At 38.5% G+C, this 25,880-nt stretch overlaps 1 protein-coding gene across 1 annotated transcript; it reads right to left on the bottom strand.

Annotated features, from left to right (window-relative positions):
* Nucleotides 1–1,579: 1,579 nt before the first annotated feature.
* Nucleotides 1,580–22,915, bottom strand: baiap2l2a (BAR/IMD domain containing adaptor protein 2 like 2a). Its single transcript, XM_055153088.1, has 14 exons — nt 22,862–22,915; nt 21,908–21,983; nt 19,964–20,041; nt 17,810–17,871; nt 16,600–16,671; nt 16,198–16,281; nt 13,266–13,397; nt 12,261–12,344; nt 8,001–8,088; nt 5,468–5,675; nt 4,411–4,476; nt 3,925–4,138; nt 1,984–2,024; nt 1,580–1,658 (listed from the first exon to the last, which is right to left on the bottom strand). The coding sequence occupies exons 1-14, from the start codon at nt 22,913–22,915 to the stop codon at nt 1,580–1,582; spliced, it is 1,338 nt and encodes a 445-aa protein (XP_055009063.1).
* Between the last annotated feature and the right edge of the window lie 2,965 nt (nt 22,916–25,880).

Genomic DNA, 25,880 nt, shown 5'->3' with positions numbered 1-25,880 from the left:
CCGTGGGGTCTTAAAAGTCCTTAAAAAGTCTTAAATTATGTTGTCCAAGTCTTAATTTTTTCACAAAGGTCTTAAATTTCATTAGCCTATTTTTTGTAAACTTAACCAGGCTGCAGTGTGATGTTAAACGGAAAAAATCCCAAAACAACAACAATAACACGAAGCTGAAGTTTGCCTAATAAAAGTGCACAAATGCATCTGTATTTGTCACGATGTGAGTTTGGTTTGGTAAATGTGCAGAGGCTAAATCCCACTGCAAAACCAGTAAGAGAATGTAACTCCAGTTAGGACAAACAGGTTTAAAACTCCTACTCACTTTCTTCACTTTTTCACAGTTTTCTGTAAAGTGCCAGTGGAAGTACTTTTTAAGATGGGGTTCTTTTTAGGTGTTCTCAAACTGTGGGGGAGGGTTCAAAAAAGAGGCGCAGAGTGTTCAAGTGCAGGACAGTTTGCTGGGCTTTGTAGTAGGTCCATCATTTTGACTTTTGACTCATTTTATAGGCGAAGTTTCATTGTTGACAAAAGCGCGTGTTGCATGCTGGGAATTATTTTGGTCGGTGGCAAGAAACACTAATTCAACATGACGGACGGAGCGAGAAAGCACGTAAAGGGTATTGATCCAGGTTCATTTATCCACTCTAACAGCAGAGGACCCAAGACGATTTGACCAGAAATTGGTCATAAGCATCGATGGACGACAAATCACCCTTTTCAACCCCTACAGAGCCTGGACCAAACCAAAATTCTGGTCAGAATCGCCAACTACCTGGACAAATATTCACTTGGGCGATATCCACAATGACTTGGTGGAAACTCCTGGGCCATTCACAGCAGAAAAGATGAAAACCTCCAAGAGTCTCGATGTGTTGTTGAACTTGTTGGAGTCCACGGTTTCCTAGGATCTTCTACGTTTGTTCTGCGAATGTTTTAAAGCCATTTAATTTACCGTTGGCGGTTCTTTTCACTCAGAATACGAAAAAGACATTTTCCTTCTTCCGTGCTTCTATTTGTGCATCTGATAATGCAGCAGGAATTTATCATTATCGGGGATAAATACGCGAGGTTACGCACTGTGTTTGACCGCTATCCTGTTTCTTGCCTCCGACCAAAATATTTCCCAGCATGCAAGGCGGGTTTTTAATAACAATGACATCAGCTGAAACTCACCGATAAGTAGCGCACTTGTTGAAAAGTTGTGGGCACCCCTGTTTTAGATATAGTAGTTGGTTGGTCATTATTAGAATTAGATCAGGTGTTTTTCGGCCGCTTAATTTTCTTTTAAGTGGTCTTACAAAGGTCTTAAAAAGTCTTACATTTGGTGTAGTCAAACCTGGAGATACCCTGCTTGATAGTTGTGGATAAATTCTTCATGGACAGAATATTTCCTTTGTTGACCTTGTTGGGTGAAGATTTGGTGATGGGGCAGATTTATAAACCCGGTGGAAAATACGAGAGACTTTCCCGCAGATATTTTGCCATAGAAAAGCGTTAACCGGGAATTACGTTTACCCAACATCGAGGCACTTCCTACTACTTTCCAGAAGCTCTGTGGATGTGTGCCGGTTAGCACGTTAGCAGGTTAGCGTCTTAGCTTCGGCGCCGATCGATCGTTGGTCTTTGTGGGCTTCAGCTTCACTGTTGCAAACGGGTTGGTTCCCCTTTAACGCAAACAAAACGGCAAACTCAGTGTTTTGGCAATAAAAGGCAGCCTCCAACGATACAACGTTCGAGGCACAGGTTATAACAACATAAGGACTAAGTAAAGCGTTTCAATCTGTTCCGGCTGATGGCGTTCACCTCGAGTGGGAGTAGATATAAGCTATTGTTCAGAAATGGCTAACGCTAAAATGGTTTCGGTGCTAAACTGCTCTCGAGGCTAATGGTGTAGTTTAGATCATGGCCCTCATCTCGGGGAAAGACTGTGAATGCAGCATTAGAGGGAAGACCTTTGGGAAATGTTCGGTCATATTTCACCATTCTCACCTGGGGAAGAGTTCAGGACGTGACGGCGGCGCTTCGGGTCCCTGCGGAAATATAGAAGTAAATTAGAAAATGTAGATGTGTATAGTAATGGAGGGTAATAAGACGGTACACTTTGACCCCTTCACTCTGCTGCTACTGATACTTTGCACTGACATCACACTGGGGGGGTATTGCATGTATGTCTATGGAGGTATGTACAAAGGGTGACCAGACTTCCCTATTTACCCGGGACAGTCCAAGTGTTGAGCGCTGTGTCTCCAAAACCACTGATTTGTCACAGTTTAATACAAGAAATGTCCCAGTTGTCCCTATTTTTGACCCATCAACAGTAAAGATGCCAATATGTTGTCTTTTTCTTTTAGCTAAAATACAGAAAAACATGTTTGGAAATGAGCATAAGGCAATAAAATGAGAAGATAAATAAAAATGCAACAACAGAAGTCCCTCAGATTAAATACTGACACGTGAGTCAAGTGAGGACAACATAACCTCTCTTTTCACAGTTTTAGCGACCATCCCAACCCGGGCGTGTCCCAGTTTTTAATTTTGAATATTTGGTCACGCTACATGTACAGCGTTTACCCTCAAGACACAATGCACACATTATAAACACAGGCTGACAAATTTATATTCTGAAAACGCAAGGAAAAAATATGAAAGTTTTAACAGCACATTTTCAGTTAATCACAGGCTCTTGTGATTAATTCGAGTGCTCAGTGCCACCAGTTAGCTTTAACCCCCCAGAGAATGTTCATGACATTAGCTGCAAAATATCAGTATCAAGTCTTTTTAAAGTGCACGTAATGCTGACACAAACGGTTGAAGTTTTTTTGTATTTTTATAGTATAGGGCAAATTCTCACCTCAAAATCACACAGAGCATTTGAAAAACAAAACATTTAAACATTAAAAAACAAAAACAAACAAAAAAAACCTTGGCCAATTACAATGATCGTGTGCCACATTTGTAGAAAAACAACTAAATCTTTAAAGTCCATCCATCCAGTTTCTTCTGCTTATTCGGGGCTGGATTGCGGAGGCAGTGGGATGACTTCCTTCACCCTGCACACGTCCTCCAGCTCCTCCGGGGGACCCCAAGGTGTTCCCAGGCCAGCCAAGAGACATAGTCCCTCCAGCCTCTCCTGGGTCTTTCCCTGGGCCTCCTCCTGGTGGGACATGCCCGGAACACCTCCCGAGGGAGGCGTCCAGGAGGCATCCGGAACAGATGTCTGAGCCACCTCAACTGGCTCCTCTCAACGTGGAGGAGCAGCGGCTCTACTCCAAGCTCCTGCTATGTGACTGAGCTCCTCACCCTATCTCTAAGGGACCCTCCCACCCTGTGGAGGAAACTCATTTCGACTGCTTGCATCCGCAATCTCATCCTTTCGGTCATTACCCAAAGCTCATGACAATAGGTGAGAGTTTGAACGTAGATTCTCTCTTCATCACAACGGTCCAATACTGCGACCGCATCACCACCGTCGCTGCACTGATTTATTATTTATAAATGTTCAATGTTATAATGAGTCCCTAGATGAAGTTTTTCTAGTCTCATAGGATTCATGTCTCTTTCCCTTTTCACAACCTCAAAACCTCCAAATTCTATCCATTCATTTGAAATTCTAACAACTTTGAATAACTACAGCTTTTAAACACTTCAAATGTTATTATCTACTCCATGCACATCTACAGTTCACAGCACTCTACACAGAAGCACACAGGTTCTTGCCTACAGACTCATCAGCAGCTGGAGCTCCCACCGTGCATCCACCAAAAAGAAGGCTGCGGCGTCATTGAGAACAAAACTTTGCCACAAGAGCCCTTCTGAAAATGATGATGAATTCAAATTATATGAAGTTTTAGATTTATATTCCAATCATTTCACTCAGTTATGCAAACAGTAAAAAAAAACTCATGTTAAACCTTGTGAGTGTAAGAATACCTTGCTTTCTGAAGGGGACCTTGGCTGGCTCTTGTTAGCTGGTGGCGCATGCTTATTGGACGTATGCGGTAAGGACGCTAGAGACGGCGGTGGCGGAGGGCCTGGAGACGGCGGTGGCGGAGGGCCTGGAGGGGGCGGGGCTTGGCTGTGGGTGCTGCTTCCCGATTGGCTGTACAGGCTGGACATACTGCTGGAGCTTCGCAAAGACGAATTACTGCACAAAACGGTAACAACAACAACACACACACACACACACACACACGATTAAGAAGTGCATTATGAGTCATGTCACTGAAATAGTCTAGTTTGGCACTGTTAGCTGGTGTCGCCCACGGCAATGGGTCACCCAAATGCAAGCAGCTTATGATATTAAGAACATGCCCTTCTTTTGTATTTTTAGACTTTTTAGACTCTCTTCCATTGTCTAATACTTACTATACAAATATACAACTAGTAAATATGTGTCTGTATTGCTTTTGTGTTTACCTTGACATGGCTGATTTTGGAGGATCGTCCAGAGATTCCACATAAGAAGCAGGAAACCACCCCGTACTGAGAATAAAGAAACAACTGTTATACGCTTTTTCATGTACTGGTGATGGAAACATAGAAAAACATTTTAAAATATTAAAGGGCCAATATTACGCAGTTTTTTGATCTATGTTATAATGTTGTTGTTGAGTTTTGTTTTGTTTCGTTCACACTAAAACACACAAATCCTGCATGCTGTACTTTTCTCTCAAACAGAAAACACTCCATTCCACCTTGTGATGTTATGTGGTAATACAGGAATAGCTCCACTGTGTTTTTAAACTCCATACACCTTCACTAGAATATAATGGGTAATTTCAGTCTCGCAATTGGAAATCTGGACTGACCAAAAGGCAAAAAAGGTAGCTGTTAACTTAAAAACTACCACTACATGACATCACAAGGTGGAACATGACATTCTGAGCTTTGGAGATGTGGACAGACTAATAAAAAAAGCATGTGTGAATGAAACAAAACACAACTCTGGGTATGTTTCTGATGACGTAACAACATTCTAACATGGCTTAAAACTCACAAGAGTCAAGTTTGTGCAATATAGCAGAGGTCCCCAACTCCCGAGCCATGGCCCGATCATTTGGTACCGGTCCGCAAACTCTCCCTCCTATATGCCGCTCAAACAATGCCTCCTCCCGTGCGTCGCATGGACCACGTATCCTCGCGTACACTGCATGGACTGCGCCTCTTCTCATGTTTTCTGCGCCTCTCTAAACCAGGTCTAAAACCAGGACTAAAACAGGACTAAAGCAGGATTTAACCAGGACTAAACCGTGAAAATATTGTCCCGAAAAGAGTGCCTCCCCCAGTTCCATGAAATATTGTCAGAGAAGCAAAACATTTTGGGGACCACTGCAATATAGGACGTTTAATTGAAAATAAATGGTGGAAATATAGAGAATGAATGCATATTGTACAGCATTTTGCCCACACATTACAAATATATGTACCTCATACTCATAGCAAATACAGAGAGCCCTTATGTAAGCAGACTGACCGTGCGGAGGACTCAGCTCGCCCGAACAGCCAGCCGTTCTTGGACTGTGGCACCAGGACACTGATGAGCTCTCCTCTGTTAAAGGGCAGGAGGGTGGGGTTGGCGCTGCTGGGCTTGTGGGAAGCTAATGCCCTCATGGCCCTCCCCCCTCCTCCTCCCTGTGAATCTGTGACGGAGCCCAAACGGGGCCGGTTCTCTGGAGATGGTGCTGTAAAACAAAAAATATGTTCCAAATGTACTGAAAAAATGAACTTCTAGATCAGTGACAATGGCTTGAACCAGAATAGAGTTGCTTTGAATTGTCTGCTTTTATTTATTTAGTAGGTCCAGATCTTTAAACTCTTCAAGGTTTTTTAACTAACTATATTAAAGGTGCTTAAAGTCACTTCTGGGTCTGTAACAGTTTCTGAATTTGATATGAGAAATCCAAAAAATAGGAAAACTTCGGAAATGTATTGTCTAATCAATTGTATTAAAACAAGGTACAAAGGATTTTTTTGTGATTTTGTGACCTGAAACACTTGGCATTTCTATTTTATTTTTATTTTCTATTGCCATTCCTCAGTGGTCACATGATCTTGGATTTTCAATGTAGAGGGGAAGAAGATTGGCTGGATGTCACTCCCCACTCTTCATCACCATTTACGACTTGTATAGTGTACTGTGAAAATCTATTTTGATGTAATACAGTGAGATATTGGGTCTAGTCAAAATATAATTAAACACAAAATTGACTATATTAAAGATGTACTATGCAACTTTTCTGGTTGAGAGTCCACCACCTGCTTGTCTCCATGGAAATGTTTTTGCTGTGTGTGTCTAGAATGCTCCACCGCAGTGTTTCCCAAAGGTTTTTTCTGGGGACCCATATTTTAAAAGTCACAAACCTTCGCGTCCCAAGTCAATAGACATTATTCGTAAATCATAAAATAAAGGTGGATTTGATCATTATTGAACATTAATGAGTCGCCTATTTGGACATTAAATGTAGCCCATTTCTTTTTCTTTTCAGCGTTCAATTGAACCAGCAATAATGGAACAAAATAGTAAATAAAATAATTACAAAAAGATTAGAAATTATACAAAACATGTCTTAACCCTCTCCAGGCAGGCGTTGCAGATTTGCAATAGCTAAATGTAAATTACCTACTTACTCCACATCCATATTTTATTAGCTTTTTTTACTCAGGAGCCTTTTTTCCCATCCATGCTGATAAACGTGGATGATGCAGACTGTGCAAGAATGGCTCCAGGCAAACGGCCTGTCAGAAGTGCAAAGTACTTCTGTTGTTTACAAAGGATAAAAATTGTTTCTTGTAGTACCACACAAAAAAGTGATATTGTTCTGCCACTGTAAAGCTGTTACACTCTGCTTTTTGTTTTAATTGTTATGAAAAGTGGTATATAAATACAATTAGCGTTCATATCATTTTCAGTCTTCAGTGTTAATTTACCGGACCAATGCTGCAAATCTGAAACATCCCAGAATGCATTGGATGTGAAGGTCTCTCTCAAAAAAAAAAAGGCAGGATTGTATATTACTACCCCATATGATCATTTTCCCCAAATATCAGATTTTTCCCAATACTAAAAATTAATTTGAGCCTGAGAGGGTTAACATTTCAACATTTCTAATGAGATAGGTGGGCCTGCGTTTTAGAAGCTTGTTTCAGTCCGGGGTGCAGAAGGAGAGCGGAACACACATATCAGGAGCAGGATTCAGTCTGTTTCTGTGCTTTGTCTTCATTTTTGTAAGCTCAGATGTGTCATGTGTCAGAACTGTATATTACAGACCTAAATACAGATCGTGACAAGGTGACCTCCCCCAAAAAAATGTCTTGCGACCCAGTCTTTGGGAAACAATTCTCCATGGTATAGCCTTTCTTATGTAAGTCTTGGAAGCAAGCACATGAAGTCAGTCACAGTAAGAATGCGTGTTTTCCCAGCTATTTTTAGCAACAGATATAAACCTGTCATTGAATACTGCAGTACTGTAGAGGTATTTTCATAGAGACAAGCATCGAAAAGCCACATAGTGCACCTTTAAAACTGGGGAACCTGGTTTTCAAAAAGTGAAAGGAGGAGGTACTTTAAACCTTTAAGCCCAGATGATATTAAATTTACTGAGTTCACGTCATTTAGACTCAAGCAGACGTTCTGTTTTTGCAGTGTATAAACATCATTCAGTGTCATTAGTTACGCCATTCTACTTTTAAAAACACCAAATTCCATTTATTACTGAGCTTTTGGCAAAATTACCTACTATCTATTTTATGCATGATAACTTAGGCACGTAATTATATTTTCTGAGATGAAAAACTGCACCATTTGCGAAAGGGAAGAGGGAGATACAGAGCCAGGGAGTAAGGGAGGCTACGATAACAGCAAAAAGATAAGACAGCTGGTGTGGCCTAAATTAGCTTAGAAAAAACCCATCAACAAAATGAAATATGATGGAATGACTAATACGGGCAAGACCACAAAGTAAATAGCCAGATAAATACTGGGTAAAAGTACTAAAGAAATAACTCACCTCTCGATGGGATACTCCCCAGCTCCTCTCTGCCTCTCAGAATCTCCGCCTGGTTGACCAACAAATCACAACAAAACACTGACACAGGCTGCAGATACAATAGTTACTCTTATTTACATAATAGAGTCAGGTCGAAGTATTTGTCAAAGAGGCAACAATTTCATGCATGGGCAGCGTCACAGAACTGGGGTAACACTTTGCAATTCCAAACTTGACAAAAACACAGCTGAATAATGGGATACACAGTAAATAGAGGGGTGTAAAGCGGTGTGTTCAGGAGCAGGGGAGAAAAGCATTTTGGAAGGGAAGTTTAATCATTTTGCCTGAAGTTACCTTTCATTTGAAAAGACCAGAAAATAGAGGCGCTTTGAATAAAACGTATGGTCTCTTCTGTTCTAGTTCACTAAAACTATTGACAAAAGGTTCCTTATGGGTTTTCCTTTTTTCTAGGGAGGATGTGGCTATTTCCCAGTGCTCACATGATCTTGGAATTTCAATTTTAAGGGGAAGAAGATTCGCTGGATGTCGCTCCCCACTCTTTACCATCATTTAACATTTACATTTGTCCTGTCCAGTAAAGAACACTGTTATATATTAACTTGTATATTGTGTTGTATTGTGAACATAATGCTGGTTTTCATTTGCCATCACACCATTCTATAGGCCAATAATATTTAACACAGATGGGAGCAGTTTAAATCAATATTGTTAAAAGGCAGATTTTTGTTGTAATAGAGTGAGTTATTGAAAAGACTGCGCGAGCTAGAGGCCAGGACCACCAAACTTCGGAACAGCTTTTACCCTGATGCCATAGGGTCAGTCCATATGAAATCAGTCACCCTCCCCTATGAGCCATCTCAGATTTGGCTGAAAAAAAATTCAAAAAATTTCTAAAATTACCAAATGAATCTCAAAGAATCTCAAATTTTAGCTCAATCCCTTGAGTCGTTCTTGAGTTATGGCCCGTTGAAATTTTGGGGCCATATTCACTTTTTCGGAAGCCTTAATTTATAAGCATGTTTGAGAGACCTTTGAGGAAACTGAAAATGTGTATTGTATAGTAAATTCTTGGTCATAGAGTCTGAATCTGTTGTCAAATATTGGGTATCACTATTAAGGGGGGCGTTGTGAGCCCCCAAAATCTCAAATTTGGTTGCTGCTTATTTATTATTTTTTTTTTCAGTTTTTGAGGTCCAAGATCTATTTACTCCAAGCAGATATTTACAAACTAACTGCTTAACCTGAATATTTGAGAGAACAACCATTTCTGACAGCAATCTCACACTTTTCTGAGCTTTCATCTGGATGGTGTCGAGTCCCAAATATGGACACAGACCAAATGTGATCTTTTTGGCCCCTTCTTTGGAGCCTCGGTTCCCCATATGGGCACAGTTAGATGTTGATAAAATTTATTTCAACGGGCCCAACTCAGGAATGACTCAAGGGATTGAGCTGAAATTTGAGATTCATTCGTTTGGTAATTTTAGAATTTTTTATTGAAAATTTTTCAGCCAAGTATGACATGGCTCACAGGGGGGATTCCTTGAAAATGGCTGATTTCATACGGACTAACCCCATAGGTAGATCAGTTCTGTCAGAAAGCCCGGACACTAATGCACCTTACAAGACAGCCCTGACTAGGAATGTGCTTTAGAAAATGGGGGCAGGTGGAAGATGTTTTTAAAGTCATACAATATTTTAAACTATTTATTCCTTATTATTTATGTTGCTGTTGACCTGGACCTGAGTGCAGTGTTTTGTTTTGTTGTGTAATTTTATACTGAAATGACACATAAATTCTGATTCTGAGTCTAGTGGAAATAAATAGAAATGATCAGGTTCAACATTTATGAATTTGAAAGTGCAATGTAATTAAAGATCATATTTTAAGCTAAATTGACTTTTGTGAACTTTAGGACAAGTTATAATGTTGTTACTTCATCAAAAACACACCCAGAGATGTGTTTTGTTTCATTCACACATGTTTGAGTAACTCTTGATCTCTTTATCTCCAAAGCTGATAATGCGCTGTTCTGCCTTGCGATGTCATGAAGTGGTAGTTTTCAACACAGTTATCTTTTACCTTTAGTTCTGTAGAGAGTGGAAATTGCAGAGGTGAAATGATCTAGGTGTGTTTTTGATATGGAAATAAGATAAAATTCCCCATCTGGGAAACCACCAATACATTTTAGTGTCTTGGGGATTTTCCATGTTGTGGTGTAAACGGTAATAACAGTAATAAATATTTTTTTATGTTTGCGACATTCAAAACAACAGACTTCAAATCAAATACTGAGTGTTAATCCTGTGATTGTGAATGCAGGCAGATGTAGCTCTAACAGTGCGCGGTCTTTCACTGAACAAGCTTATCTCTGAAGGGATGCATGTTGTTTACTAGAATCCTAATTGCATCATGTCTAAAGAGAATAATTTATGATCTGACTATCTGGGCTACAGGTCTAATCTCCTCCATAAGGATTTCTGTGAGACTTGACTGTTCCCAATAATGCCCTGTCAATCAAGCTATGTCCACCAGAGGGCAACAGAGGAACACAAATGAGACGTTGTAGTTTTTATCCTTGGCTCAGTGGGTGAAAATAGGAAGGTTATGTTAACGTGGGAGGACAACAAGTTCTTCTTACATTATTGAACGTTTTTTCCTTAACATCTAAAGCAAAATTCTCTGTGGATACTGTAAAATTTAGATAACATAAAGGACCTGTTCCTAAGGACCTCGATCTACTCTGCTAACAGAAAACACTCTGTGATGTCATGTTGTAATACAGGAGGTGCTCCAGTGTGTTTTTAAACTTAATACACTGGAAGCATTTGGACGATTTCAGCCTTGGATCTGTCAATCTCTACTGAACTAAGGGTAAACAGCAGAGATATGGGACCATTGTTTTACAAGTTTCAAGTAAGTCTCAAATCTTTGACCTTAAGTCTGAATCAAGTCCCAAGTCACAGACAAGCAAGTCCAAGTTGAGTCTCGAGTCACTGGCCCATAAGTCCAAGTCAAGTCCCAAGTCACAGACAAGCAAGTCCAAGTTGAGTCTCGAGTCACTGGCCCATAAGTCCAAGTCAAGTCCAAGTCGTCTGCTTTGACCTTCAAGTCATTTCAAGTCTTTAAACCAAAGTACCAAATCCAGTTTAGATTTTTGCAGTTTATATGATTTTTAAGATAAATTGTACTTAAATGAATCATAGTTTATTTATATGTGAGTATTTAGAGAGTATATAAGAGTTGCATTTTTAAATGTCTTTACAAGATCTTAGTGTGAATCATTACAGTCAGAATAGAAAGAATTCAGATTTAAAAGTGTTTCTCAAGTCTTCCAAAGTCACAGGCCTCAAGTCCAATTCAAGTCCCAAGTCTTAGTCCGTTTTATCAAGTCAAGTCTCAAGTCCTAAAAATAGTGACTCAAGTCTGGCTTGAGTCCAAGCCATGACTTGCAAGTCTGGTAAATAGAGCTGTTAAGTTAAAAACTACCACTGCATGATACCATAAGGTGTAATAGAGCATTTTGATCTTTGGAGTTGTATATATGCTAATAAACCAGGATTACTCAAACATGTGTGAAGAAAACTGCAGGTATGTTTTTTCTAACATGGCTTAACAGTCAAGAGTCAATATTGTGTAATACAGGACCTTTAAGTAAACTTTGCACAACAAAATATAATATTTACAATACAACAATAATTTAAATGTCATGTCTCATATTTTGCTTTGTTGGCAGAAAGAACCTCTTTTTATATTTGGAGTAAATACTGTGTGTAGTAGTCTCTATTCACTCGTACGTCACAAACCAGGAAGACATTTGGAAAAATGCGATTACAACTTCCGGTGTAGTTCCCGACACTGGACTGTGATAAAACCCATTGAAGTAAATATGATCAGCGGTAAAATGAAGACTGCATACATATGTGCTGTTTGGAATCATCTTGAATTTGGCGCCTCATCTCCTCTAATCGCATGTACCCAGTTTGCTCGGAGTTGTGTGTCAGTGCGGAAATGATGAAAACTGAGGTATGGTTGTAACTGTTAATTTGTCGAACATAACGGAATGCTACAATGACATGTAGATGAAGAAAACTGGGCCTGGGAAGTTGTAATCGCATCTTTCCAAACATTTTCTTGGTTTGTGATGTAAGCGTGAATAGAGCCCCCTGTCTTTAGCTAAATAAAAAAAAAATAACAATACAATATCATAATTTCAAACCTGTATTCAAAATGACACTGGTAAACATGTATGTACTCACAGGCTGCTTTCTCGGCTCCTGCCTCCTGGTGGCGCTGACCTCCTCTGTCCACTTCTCTGCTCTCTGTTGCAATATCGCTCCAGTCTGCAGCACACACACACACACACACACACACACGCCTCAGGGTATGCAGGAGGAGTCATCTACTGAGACATAATTTATCTTTCCAGGTTAGCTTGTGGGAACGACCTGCTACCACGAATTCAGCCCCAGAGCTCTTCATTAGGTTCACATTAAGAGTAAGAGCAAGAGCAGCATCAATGGTGGACAGTAATGTACAAAAGCAAAAGCACAATACTTAAGTACAACATTTAGGTACTTTAAATTTTACAGTGGATACTTTTACTCCACTACATTTTAAATTTGGACTGAAAAGTAAAAAGGTATTTTCTTTATTATGTGAGACTTGCTGAAATGGCTGAGACTTAATTTTTGTAGTTTCCGAAAAGTAGTAGTATTCCAAACCGACTACACAAAAACAGGTAAAAAAAAATTAAGAAATCAACTCAGTCACTTAAAATCAGCTAAATTCTTTATCAAAATCACTATATTTCATCATTTAACTGTTAAGTACATTTTTAAACAGGCACTTTAATACTTTTACATATGTACATTTTTACATGTGTTGCGTTTACTTTTACTTGAGTAACATTTTGCCTCTATCTCTGTGCTTTTATTTAAGTAACAAAATTGAGTTCTAATAGACTGGGGATGTCAACTATGCAAATATATAGGTCAGGGTTATCTTTTTGTTCTTGAAAAAGTATTTTACAGCTCAGAGTTAAAAGGGCTTGTTAGCAATGATGAAGGGCCAAAGTTCAAATGAATGTGCAGTCAGTTTCTCCATTTGAAGCACTGCTCCGAGTATGACCCCAGTTACAAAGGCGGCTAATTTCCCTACGGCAGCTAATCTCAGCTAATTATTACTGAGTGGAAGGAGCCTGCTTCCTGTTCGTTTAATATGACTGGATATTAAAAGCTCCGTGCTCAAAGTGGGCAGATTACCTTGTTCATTAGACGTGAGAATGACTGGATGAGGGCGCAGTGTTTTTCAGCTAAGAAACGGTAGCGCCTCTCCTCCTCCTCCAGGGCATCGTGGTGGCTGTCTCTGAGGAAGTGCATGTGCTCACCCATGTCCTGGAAACAACACGGAGAATATTAAATAGGAGCTTGAGGAAATGTTTATTTAGTTGAGAGATACACACTGTGGGTTTGTGTTTTGGCCCTAATTTGCAATGAAAGACTGTGTGTAGTCACTCAGGTAGGATCATAGACTGTATACTACTACTACTACTACTACTACTACTACTACTACTACTACTACTACTACTACTACAACTACTACTACTACTACTACTACTACTACTACTACACTCTTCTTTATACAGTCTATGGGTAGGATACATAGCAAAAGAAAAACTCAATTCTGTCAACAGGACAAAACTGTGAGAGCAACACAGGACCACAGTCTGCAGTACATCTCCATCTCGAAGCCACTCACTGCTCCTTTGAGAACAGTGAGATACAGGTCTTTAGCCAGACCTAGTGCCTCCGTTCAATTTCATTTCTCTCCAGCGACTAGGTCAGGAATCGGAATACACTAGACGATTTGCAAGAACCCCGGAAGTGTGAGTTCAGTCACCAGCCAATCAGCGAAGAGCTATAAATTTTGTGTTGGCAACAATTCCCAAGATCGAGGATTTAAGGCCAGAACAAAGAGAATGTTTGGTGAATTTTATCAAGGGGAAAGACGTTATTGCCCTTCTTCCTACGGGATTTGGGAAAAACTTAATAAACCAGTTAGGTCCGTTAGCGGCACATTACATACGTCAGAACCAAATAGCAGCGATTGGTTAAATTTTTAAAAGTGCCAGCCAACCGTCGAGCAAATGAATCCTAATGCTGCGTGGTCAGACAGCTTCCATGAAGTGAAACCGGCTTATGAATCAGGCTAACAGATCTTAGCCAAAGATAAGAAATGATTTGAGAGGGGAGTTAAAGAGACATTTTTTGTTAGGAAAGACAACCCCTCTCTGAACAGGAATGGGGGATTTAGACATAATTTTTCTCATATTTACAACTCTTTCCTCAGACCTAAATCAAAACAAAGAAAACAACAGGGAAAGCCAGTATGCTAATAGGCCCCTGAACAATTATGGAAATATGACTCAGGCACAATTCACACTTTGAACTGAAGTGCAGTAGACTTCGCTAACAAACAGAAACTGTAAACAAATGGGTGTGTTAGTTTTAGTGTAGTTAGCTCCTCCCTTCAGATAATCCTCCAGTAATCTGACAAGAACTGAAGAAGCCGCTTGGGTGAGCTGCAAAATTTGTTCAATTTTGTTCAATTGACAAAGTTGTATTTTTCTTTTGGAATAAAATACAGCATTGCAATATCAAGTATTAACAGAGTGCAAAAAACGCTCTGTGATTATAAAAAGAACAATGTAGTAATAAAAATATTAACAGGTTCCAAGGAGATAATCTTTAGTTGATAGCTGATGTCAGAGTTAATCTGATTAGCTGCAGTTCAAGTGCAGAACCACACCTGAAAACCACAGCTCACCTACTTTGTCACACATCTAATTGCCCAGGAGCCCCAGTTACACAGGCCTGTCGCCACAGAACTGTTTCTCTTTGCTCCCTCGATCCCTATTCACTCCATGACATCATCCACCTAATCTAATATTTTTGGTGGATCTAGGAAATACACATGAAAGATTTGATTTTAAAACAATTGTGATATTTTTTCTTGAGGCTGCTCTGGCTCTAAATCACATTCACTCACTCATATGGTAAAACAATAAGTCATCCACTGTGTTTTTAAACATAAAACACCTTCACTAGAATCATTTACATAAATTCAGCCCTGGAATTGCCAATCTCTACTGAACTAAAGGTAAAAGTTATAGCTTTTAACATGAAATCTACCACTTCACAGGCATCATCACAAGGTGGAACAGAGCATTTTGGAGATGTAGACAGACTAATAAACCAGGATTACTCAACAAAGTGCAACTCCAGGCATGTTTCTGATAGTAACATTCCAAAATAGTTTAAAGCTCACAAGGACCAAGTACTCAACCAACAGTTTTGGTGTCTTTTCTTGAGGCTGTTGTGTCTAAATCACACTCCACTCATTCATAATTTTGTTTTTCATTCCCACTACAGACAACAAACTTTGGAATATGATCAAACCAGATTCTCACCTGTCCCGTCCTTTCTCTGCAGTGCTGTCTTTGCTCAAAGGTTCCTTAAAGGGTCCATATTACACTATTTTCTGATCTATGTTATAATGTGGTTACCTCCTCAAAAACATACCCAAAGTGTTATTTTGTTTCATTCACACAAATCCAAATCCTACATATTTAGGCTGAGTTTTTCTCTTAAACAGAAAACACTCCGTTCCACCTTGCGATGCCATGCGGTAATACAGGAAGTGCTCCAACTGTGTTTTTAAACTTCATACACCTTCAATAGAATTATTTAGATAATTTCAGCTCTTGAATTGCCAATCTTTACTAAACTAAATACCACTACGTGACATCACAAGGTGGAACAGAGTATTTTGAGCTTTGGAGATATAAACAGACAGTAAAAAAAGGGTTACTTCACTTAACATGTGTGAATGAAACAAAGCTCCATGAATAAAAGCTCACATTCTGTGTAATACAGGACAAACCTCAACATGCATTAATTAAAAAAGCAAGGTCTCCTCTCCATAGATATGATCTGTAACTTGGCTTACTTGTGGTATGTTTCGACATTCCAACACGACTTAAAGCTCACAAGAGTCACTTTTGTGTAATAAAGGACCAACAACTAAAACAATTGTAGTGTCTTTTCTCGAGGCTGCTGTGTCTAAATCACACTCCACTCATTCATAATTCTCTTTTTCATTTCCAACAAACTTCATCAAACCAGATTCCCCCACCTGTCCCATCCTGTCTCGGCGGTGCTGTCTCTCCAGAGCGACCGCCTGGCTGTGGACTTCCATTTCATAGCGCTTCTTGCTGCCCTGTGGGAGTAGAGCAGAATTCTCATCACGTACCACTATAATCATTCTCCTCATGCAGCTAGCGTAGCCTCCTGTCAGCTCCAAATTAGCACTGGCGGAGACACGGCAGAGGGATGGCGCCCGTTCGTGTCCCGGGGCAGAGTACGCAGGGAGGAGGTGGAATGAATCGGCTCTTCATAAGGTTATAGAGTTCTACAGTGTAATATGCATTCATCTGGTGGATAAGTGCTCCCAGGATGTATCAGTCATGGTAATAAGGGCTGTGATAATGTTGTCGCTTTGACCCGCCGTGCCTCGCGTTTGACCCCGATCACTCACCGCGATGTAATCTATGTCCATCCTGACGTTGTTGTCCATCTCCTGCAGAACTTCCACTTGGAACCAGCGGTACTGAAAAGAGAGATATCGACAGACATTGAAAAAGCTGCACAGTATGGTATGAAATTAATATATGAAACTAATGGATCTTATTAAAAGTGTATTGGGGTGGGGATTTATTGCTTTGTCTGAAATGTTCCACAGTAGACCAGTAAACATATCTAGAGTTTATTTACTACATTTGTTTTCATTGCTCAATGGTTCCTTAAAGGGCCCATATTACACTATTTTCTGATTTATGTTATAATGTGGTTACCTCTTCAAAAACATACCTGGAGTCTTGTTTTGTTTCATTCACACAAATTTAAATCCTCCATATTTAAGCAGAAAACACTCAGTCACCTTGCGATGCCACGTGCTAATACAAGACGTGCTCCAACTGCATTTTAAAACTTCTTACACGTTCATTAGAATTATTTAGATCAGGGGTCTCCAACTTTTTTCCTCTGGGGAGCTACCCTTACAAAACAAAAATGCTGGAGAGCTACTCATTTTAGAGGTTGCGAGAAATGAAGTAAATATAAGAGCCTTAGATGTGATGCAGTTTGATGCCTATAAAACATTTACACGGCTGTTATCCATTTATTAGAACACAAAGATAGACACCAGAATGATACATTTGCAATGGTAATTTAATTAAATACATTTTTTGTTCTTCAGCACAATGCATATGATTCAGAAATCCCTTGGCGAGCTACTTGGAAGGGGGTTGAGAGCTACTGCTATCATTTCAGCCCTGGAATTGCCAATCTTTACTAAACTAAATACCACTACATGACATCACAAGGTGGAACAAAGCATTTTGAGCTTTGGAGATGTAGACAGACTAATAATAAAGGGTTATTCAAACATGTGAATGAAACAAAGCACAAATCAATGACTATAAGCTCACATGAATCCATTTTGTGTAATACAGGACAAACCAAAACATGCATTACTAAATAAAGCAAGGTCTCCTCTCCATAGATATGATCTGTAACTAGTCTTACTTGTGCTCCCTGCCTGTCTGTATGGAGCTAGATAAGTTTAATACCATACTGTAAAAGATTCAAGGTGAAGAATAAAAATCTGGGTGGATACAAGTAACACTGTCCACCAGAAAAGTTAGATACTACATCTTTAATATGACAGTTCAGTTTGTTTGACTTACGATTCCCTCCACCTCAGTAGTGAGTTTCCTTTGGCTCTCAGACATCTGAATTAAAACATCACCTTTAGGGCAGGAAAGAGAGAACAGTACACATAAAATTGAATGTTATTGTTGTTTTATTACTGAGGTTCATATTATGAATAGGCACTGATTTACAGACAAAATAGCAAAATAAAAACACCAGGATCATATTTTAAGCAGCAGTTACAGAGAGAGGGGCAATATTTTTAGCCAGGCTGGCTCCACCTAGTGCCTCTGCTCAGTTTCATTTCTCTCCAATGACTAGATCAGGAATGGGAATACACTAGACGGTCTGCAAGAACCCGGGAAGTGCAAGTTCGAGCACCAGCCAATCAGCAAAGAGTCATACAATCTGTGTTGGCAACGATTCACGAGATGGAGGATTTAAAGCCGGAACAAAGAGAATGTTTGGTGAATTTTATCAAAGGGGAAAGACGTTATTGTCCTTCTTCCTACAGAATTTGGAAAAAGCTTAATATACCAGTTAGCCTCATTAGCAGTGCATTACATACACCACAATCAAATAGCATTGATTGGTCAAATAAAAAAAGTACCCGCCTACTGTGAAGTGAATGAATTCTAATGTTGTGAGGTCAGACACAGTTTCCATGAAGTGAAACTGGCTGATGAATCATTCTACATTTTTTGAGTACAAAGTGAAGCCAGTGGAGCTGGAAACACGCCCATGGTCACTTTCTATTCAGAAAGCAGCGGCTAGCAGCTTATCTATGTCCATATATATACAGTCGAGATTGTCATTTCACACTAGACTTGTGAAAGACCGTCAAGGCCTCAGAAGAAATCTACACAGACACAGGGAGAACATGCAACTCCACACAGAATGCTCAAATCTGTTTTGGAGCTTTTTTGCTGCAAGGCTGAAGTGTCATGTTTAAAGATTACCACATTTTTTGCCAGAGTCATTTAATAAAGTACAAAAAAGTCTAAATAACTTTCCACTGGACAAAACATACATATATTTTTTTATTCATTTTGTAGTAAACCAATTAGAGCAACAACCTGAACACTTTAGTAATCATATAGACTGTATATATTTATGTACACAGTCTAATACCAGTCCTCCCGGCGCTCCAGGGCTGTCAGTGAAGCTCAGCCCAGTGGATGGTCAGTAGCTCTGGTTGCTCATGTTAACTGGTCCGTTTAGAGGGGGTAAGTGAACGGAGCATGGCCCACTGCCTGTCACACTGTTTTATTCATGCCCCCTGTGGCCACGGGAGAAGCCCTTTGCCAAAACTCTATTCGACCGTGCTAAAGAGCTAATTTTGTACAGTAAAACGAATTAAAAGGAGAAAAGTATTGTACTTAAATCAAATTGTATCTGTGCTTCACTTAAATCAGTTTTAACGTGGATACTTTTTACTTTTACTTCACTACATTTGAGAGCAGGTATTTGTACTTTCTAGTCCACTACATTTTTAAACAGGACTGAAAAGTAAAAGTACAACACATTTGTAGAAATAAAAAAATATTAAAAATTGCACAAAAAAAAATATTTAAAGCTTTATTACTTAAAGAAAATGTAACTTTTCAGTTTGGGGTCCGTCACCTGCTTGTTTCCATGGAGATGTGAATCGCTCTGCCTGGAATGTTCCAAAGTGTGACATTAAACAGCTCTACCTTACATTTATAAAATTTGTGGTGGTTTTATGGCTCAAAAATACTTAGAAAAGCAGGAATTCTGACTTTGAGTGGGGTCGCCTCTCCACAGATCTGACCTGTACCTTGGCCTGGTTTGATCTTCATGAAAATACAAAGGTTTAATGCCATACTGGGAAACATTCCAGACAAAGGAATAAAATAATTTGACAAACTATCGATCAGAAAAGTTACACAACGCACATTTAAGTAGTTTTTTTCATGTGATACTTTTACTTGAGTATTTTTTTGCTCCAGTATCTGTACTTTTACTTACACTGATACTGCATGGCCATTTTATATTCACATCCTGTAGATTATCTCAACAATACAGCTCTTGTTAACCTGACGTATCACAGTTATCTACAGTTAATAATAAGACGTAATATAATGTAATAAATACATACATAAATAATAAAGATAACAGGTGTGAATTGTTAATGGGAATGTTTTATTCCTCTTCCGAACACGACTCACCTAAAGCGTGAGAGTGGAAAGCCCGCTCTCCCATTCTGGACAGGGCAGTGAAGTAGGCCTCACTTTTTACAGCCAGGGCTATAACACAACACACACAAAGCAAACAGAATGACATCATGCCAACTTTGACCCTAAGGTGGAGTCCTCTTTTCTCTACTGTGTTATATTCGATGACTTCAACTTGTTGTTAGTTCAGTAATGGAGATAAAATTAAATTGTGGTATCATATAAAAAGATTAGACAAGAATTATCAAAAATATCTGCAATCTGAAGAGTTGAAGATATAAATATTGTTAACATTAATGAACTGAATGCATTTTAAGTAACTGATAAGAGATATTTTTATTTATTTATTTAGATTTATTTATTTTCTATCTTTAATGTAAGACTTTTTAAGTAACTGTAAACTAAAAATATATATACTGGTCTTTAAATTTTAAAGGTTCTATATTAAACAAAATTGATTCTTGTGAGATTTAAGCCATGCAAGAATGTTGTTACCTCATCTAAACCTGAAGTTGTGTTTTGTTTCATTCACATGTTTGAGTAATCCTTTACAATTAGTCTGTCTACATCTCCAAAGCTCAAAATGCTCTGTTCCACCTTGAGATGTCATGAAGTGGTAATTTTCAAGGTAACAGCAGCTTTTTACTGTTTGTTGAGTAAAGTTTGGACATTCTAAGGCTAAATTGATCCAAATAATTCTAGTGAAGGCGTGTGGAGTTTAAAAACACACTTCCTGTATTACCACATGACATCACAGAGTGTTTCCAGTTTGAGAGAAGAACTCAGGCTAAATATGCAGGGTTTGTGTTTTAAACATGTGTGAATGGAACAAAACACAACTCCAGGTACACTACCAGTCAAAAGTTTTAAAACACCCTAATGTTTCCAGTTATTTATTGCAATTCAAGCTGCAAGTCCAATGAAGAGCTCAAAATGGTACAAAGGTAAGAACTGAACAGCCAGAGTTTAAAGAAAAGATAAAAGATACAAAACACAAGTCCAAGCTCTGCCAAAACTACCACAGAAAAAAAGAACAAGATGGTAAACTTGAAAACATGGAGTGTCCACAGTCTCCAGACTTCAACCTCACCGAGCTGGTTTGGGATGAACTGGACAGAAGAGTGAAAGCCAAACAACCTACAAGTGCCACACATTTATGGGAACTTCTGCAACAGACTTGGGAAAAACTTTCTGAAGAATATTTGATTTCTATTGTAAAAAAAAATAAGCCTCGAGTGTGTTCAGCTGTTATATCTGCCAAAGGTGGACACTTTCATGAACCTAAAGTTTAGAATATGTTTTGGTAACAGTAAAAAACTGGAAAACGTGTGGTGTTTTAAAACTTTTGACCGGTAGTTTATGTTTCAACCAGGAAACAATGTGATGATCAGAAAGTAAAGTTACATGGGCCCTTTATACAGACTTGGTCCGGGTTTGCGCACAGTTTAGTCCAGATGTAGGCTTAGTTTGACCTTGTTCTAGACCTGGTTTAGTTCTGGTCTAGTCCAGGTCAAGTTTAGTTCCAGCTTAGTCCCAATATTGATGTGGTGTATACGCAAATGTGAACGCACCCAAATATTACTGTACTGACAGACTCAATACCTGTAAGAAAGTTCTCAGATAAGTTTTAATCACTTTTTTATTACTAAATATCCACTGTTAGAACATAAAGTACAATTACAGCCCTCTATATAATATTAAACAGTAGAAGTAGCTAATCTCAAGTATTCATTTATATTTGTATTGTTTTGTATTAACAACAGTAAGAGGCTCATAAATGATGGTTAAGGATCCAGGATATGCAGACGGACTTTGGAATGTCAAGGAACAAAGGTGTTTATAATACTGTGGAAGACTTTTACTGCGGCACTAATAAAAACATGATTTGAACATCAAGTCTGGGAAAAAATAAAAATAAAAAAGTGCATTATATTTTACCTTGAAACGCCTGAACGTAGCTGTCCCCCAGAGAGACCAGTCTGTGTAAGCTCGGGTTGAACTCATCCAACAAGTGCTGAAATAAAAATATAAATATAAAAGCTTTATTTTGAACACCAGAAACTTGTTGTTAATAATGTGTATAAATTGTACAGTGGTGAAAACTCTCTAGAAGATAATTGAGCTACAAATGTAAAAATGTAAGCTGTTTTGGTCGACTTAAAAGACAGAGGAATACAGGGATGGATGTTTTCATGTGATTTTGACCCCTGACCCTAACACACACACAAGTTTTCATCACACAAAATCATTTTTATAGTTACAATATTGACTTAAATTGCAATGAACTGTACTATTATCCTCATTTTGAGTCAATACAATTTCAAAAAGTAAAGGTTTGTGTGCAAATAAGGTAAGTATTAATTGAAATTGATGTAAAAACAAAAATATATAGGAATTTTTTTAAGTACTTCTTGATTTTGACACGAAATAGGTAGAATTTTCACTTGCTCTGACTCAGGACTAACTTTTCCATCTGATGTCTTTTTGTGGTACAACTTGTTTAAAGATAAATAAAGCAAAGCAAAACTGAATCAGAAAGTACATCAAAAATTGGATGCCTTTAGTTAGCTGATGTTTGAAATACAAAACATAATTAAAGTACTTTTGTATGCATTTTCTTTTCTCTACAGTGTTCAAAATAAAACGTATATCTGCCCAAGTGTCCTTCAAATCTTCCTTCAGACATAAACCTGCACACACTGAAAATACAGTGTGTTATAAAACAAGAATTTCTCACCTCAGAAAACTTTACCATTGGGACAAACTGTTTCAATACATCTTTGTGATACTACATCCTTGAGAGAGAGAGTTCACCCGTGTACAAATATACTACTGCTACTTCAATTTTTCACAGAACAGGTAACGTCCCCGCGAAAGTTGTACAATACTCACCGAATATATTTCTAAAGTGGAGCGATGTAGCTGCTCAACGCTCATTCTCTCCATATTGGAAAAAAGTCAGATAAAACAGGTCTAAATCATGAAGCGAGTGGCGCCTGGGGAGACGGAAGAAGAGAAAGGTGTAGTCAGTCAGTAGTGTGCGGTACCGGCCCTCTGTTTGCAGGTAATCTACACCGAAGAGACTAATGTAAATAATTAAACAGACTGAACCATAAACCACAGTGACACATGCTATAAAGACCATTATCTCAGTTGGACAGAGCGTTCGATTCTAAAGTTAAAACGTCTAAAGTTTGATGGTCTTTTTATGGAGTGGATTTAGCTTTGTTTTATAAAAATTAAGAATCAAAGAAGTTGAGTAGTGCTGCTCAGATAGTAGTAAATGTACTTCTTTGTATGTTTATTTAGTTTATAAAAGCTGTAATTCACATTTGAGGCACTAAATTTTTTTGATAAAACTGCACATTTTTATACATATTTGACTTTTAAAGGTCCTATATTACACTAAATCGTCTCTTGTGAGCTTTAAGTCATGTTACAACGCAACCTCCACAAAAACATACTCAGAGTTGTGTTTTGTTTCTTTGTTTCTAGATAACAATAACTGAAATATCGTGATATTGTATTGTCAAAGTTCTCACAATAATATCATGGACCATCAAAATATATCGAATTACACGTCTCTTTCCTTAAATTAAAAGTTACGGTGCAGCAATAGCTCAAAAAAATACAGAGGGAACGACATAGACCATGATCCTTTGCTCCATTTCAGTGCAGACTACATGAAGAAATAACAGTTCTAAGCACTTTTAAGTCTTAGTTCTTTGGATTAAGTCTTATCAAGGTATTTTAAGAGTAAAAAGTAGCATATTAACAGTTTCGTTAGCCTCCACAAAATATCGCAATAAATATCATACAGTGAGATGTATATCGTGAAAATATCATACCTAGAGATTTGGATATTGTTACATCCCTAATCATGAGCCTCCCCACCATATCGTGAGCTTTCCCACAATATCGCAATAAATATTGTATTGTGAGGTTCATACTGTGACGATATCGTATCGTGAGACTTGGATATTGTTTCTACTTGTTTCTAATCCTTTGTTATTAGTTTGCCTACATCTCCAAAGCGCAAAATGCTGTGTTCCACTTTGTGATGTCACGACGTGGTAGTTTTAAAGTTACCGTTTACCTTTAGTTCAGTAGAGCTTGGCAATTCCAGGGCTGAAATTATCCAAATGATTCTAGAGAAGGTGTATGGAGTTTCAAAACACAGTGGAGCACTTCCTGTATTAGCACATGACATCTGAGAGAAGAATTCAGCCTAAATGTGTAAGAGTTGTGTGTTATAAACAAGTGAATGAAATAAAACACAACTCCAGGTATGTTTTTGATGAAGGAACAACATTAAAACTTAGATCAGAAAATAGTGTAATATGAGCTCTTTAACGAAGCAGATATAATCTTGTTATACAAAACTGAAGAATCTAGAAGTTGAGCAGTGCAGCCTAATTTAATCATAAAATTGCAGTCCACATCTGATGCACTAATATTTCAAATAAAACTCCATATTCTCTGCCACATTTGACTATAGGAGCAGATATAGTCTTGTTATGTAAGAGTTGCACTGCACAGTTTGATCAAATCTGCTTGTGAAATGTAAGTGCAGTTTGTTGTAATCCACATTTAAGTTACTTATGCTCAAAATACACGTTTGACCGTAATAAGAGCAGATTTAGTCTTGATATATAAAACTGATAAATGTCAAATTTAAGCAGCGCTGCCCAATTAGATAAAATCTGTTTCGGAAATGTACTTTTTTGCAGTCTGAATTTGAGTCAAGTTTAAATAAAACTCCCATTTTTCTGTCACTTTTGACTTTTAAATGGCCCATATTACATTATTTTCTGCTGTCTCCTCATCAGAAACATACCTGGAGTTGAGTTTTGTTTCATTCACACATGTTTAACACACAAACCCTGCATAGGCTTCTTCTCTTCAGATGAAAACACTCTGTTCCACCTTGTGATGTCATGTTGTAATATAGAAAATGGTCCATTGTGTTTTTAAACTCCGCACAACTTTGCTAGAATCATTTGGATGATTTCAGCCCTGGAATTGCACATCTCTACTGAATTAAACGTAAAAGGTAGCTGTTAACTTGAAAACTACCACTGCATGACAATGTAGACAGAATAATAATGCAGGATTACTGAAAATGGGAGCCCTTTATGGAGCAGTTATAGACTCATAAACAACTGAAGCAGCACTGCCCATGAAATATCCAATAGCAAAATTCACAAATGTTGAACCTGATAATTTTTTTCAGTGACTAAACCAATAAACTCACTATATTATAACAAAAACGTGTAACTTTAACTATATTAATTTAGCTGCCCTCATCTGTATCAAATATTATTCATCTAATAAATACTGTCATCTCAAATCTACGTAGCAACAGTCCATAAAACTGGGTCTAGAAGTTGAGCAGCGCTGCCCAGTCCGATCAAATCTACTTGTGGAAAAAACATATCGATTTTATTTCTTACCCAGAGCACTGCGTAGACTGGGAACGGCCTGTGTACACCACCTCAGCTGTCTCCCAGACTTATCATCATGAAGCTTTTTTTCCCCGTTCTGTGTCGGAGTCAGTGAACTCAGCGTGAACTGCCACGACAAAGGCGCAGGTGCCATCTGGTGCTGATGTATTCCCTTTGAGAGAGCAGAGGGGGGGCAGAGGCAGGGGAGCAGGCGCTGGTGTAGGGTTACTGCAGGAACTAGGGATGGTTCATGGTTCATAGTAGTGTATTTATCGTGTAAATGAAGAGAGAAAAACACTAGAGGGCGCCATTAACAAACAAGACACGTGAGGAGAATGTTAAACTTGTGAAGGTTGAAAAATAAATCTGTTTACTTGTACAGTAGCTGACCAAAAAGATAGTTTAGAAGACCTTAGAGCAGGGTTTCCCAAAGGTTTTTCTGGGGAGCCATAACTTTGCGACATAGA

The sequence above is a fragment of the Boleophthalmus pectinirostris genome, unplaced genomic scaffold (assembly GCF_026225935.1).
Source record: "Boleophthalmus pectinirostris isolate CB_2022bp ecotype Guang Dong unplaced genomic scaffold, ASM2622593v1 HiC_scaffold_17, whole genome shotgun sequence".
Lineage (NCBI taxonomy): Eukaryota > Metazoa > Chordata > Actinopteri > Gobiiformes > Gobiidae > Boleophthalmus > Boleophthalmus pectinirostris.
This window is presented reverse-complemented; position numbering and strand designations above follow the sequence as displayed.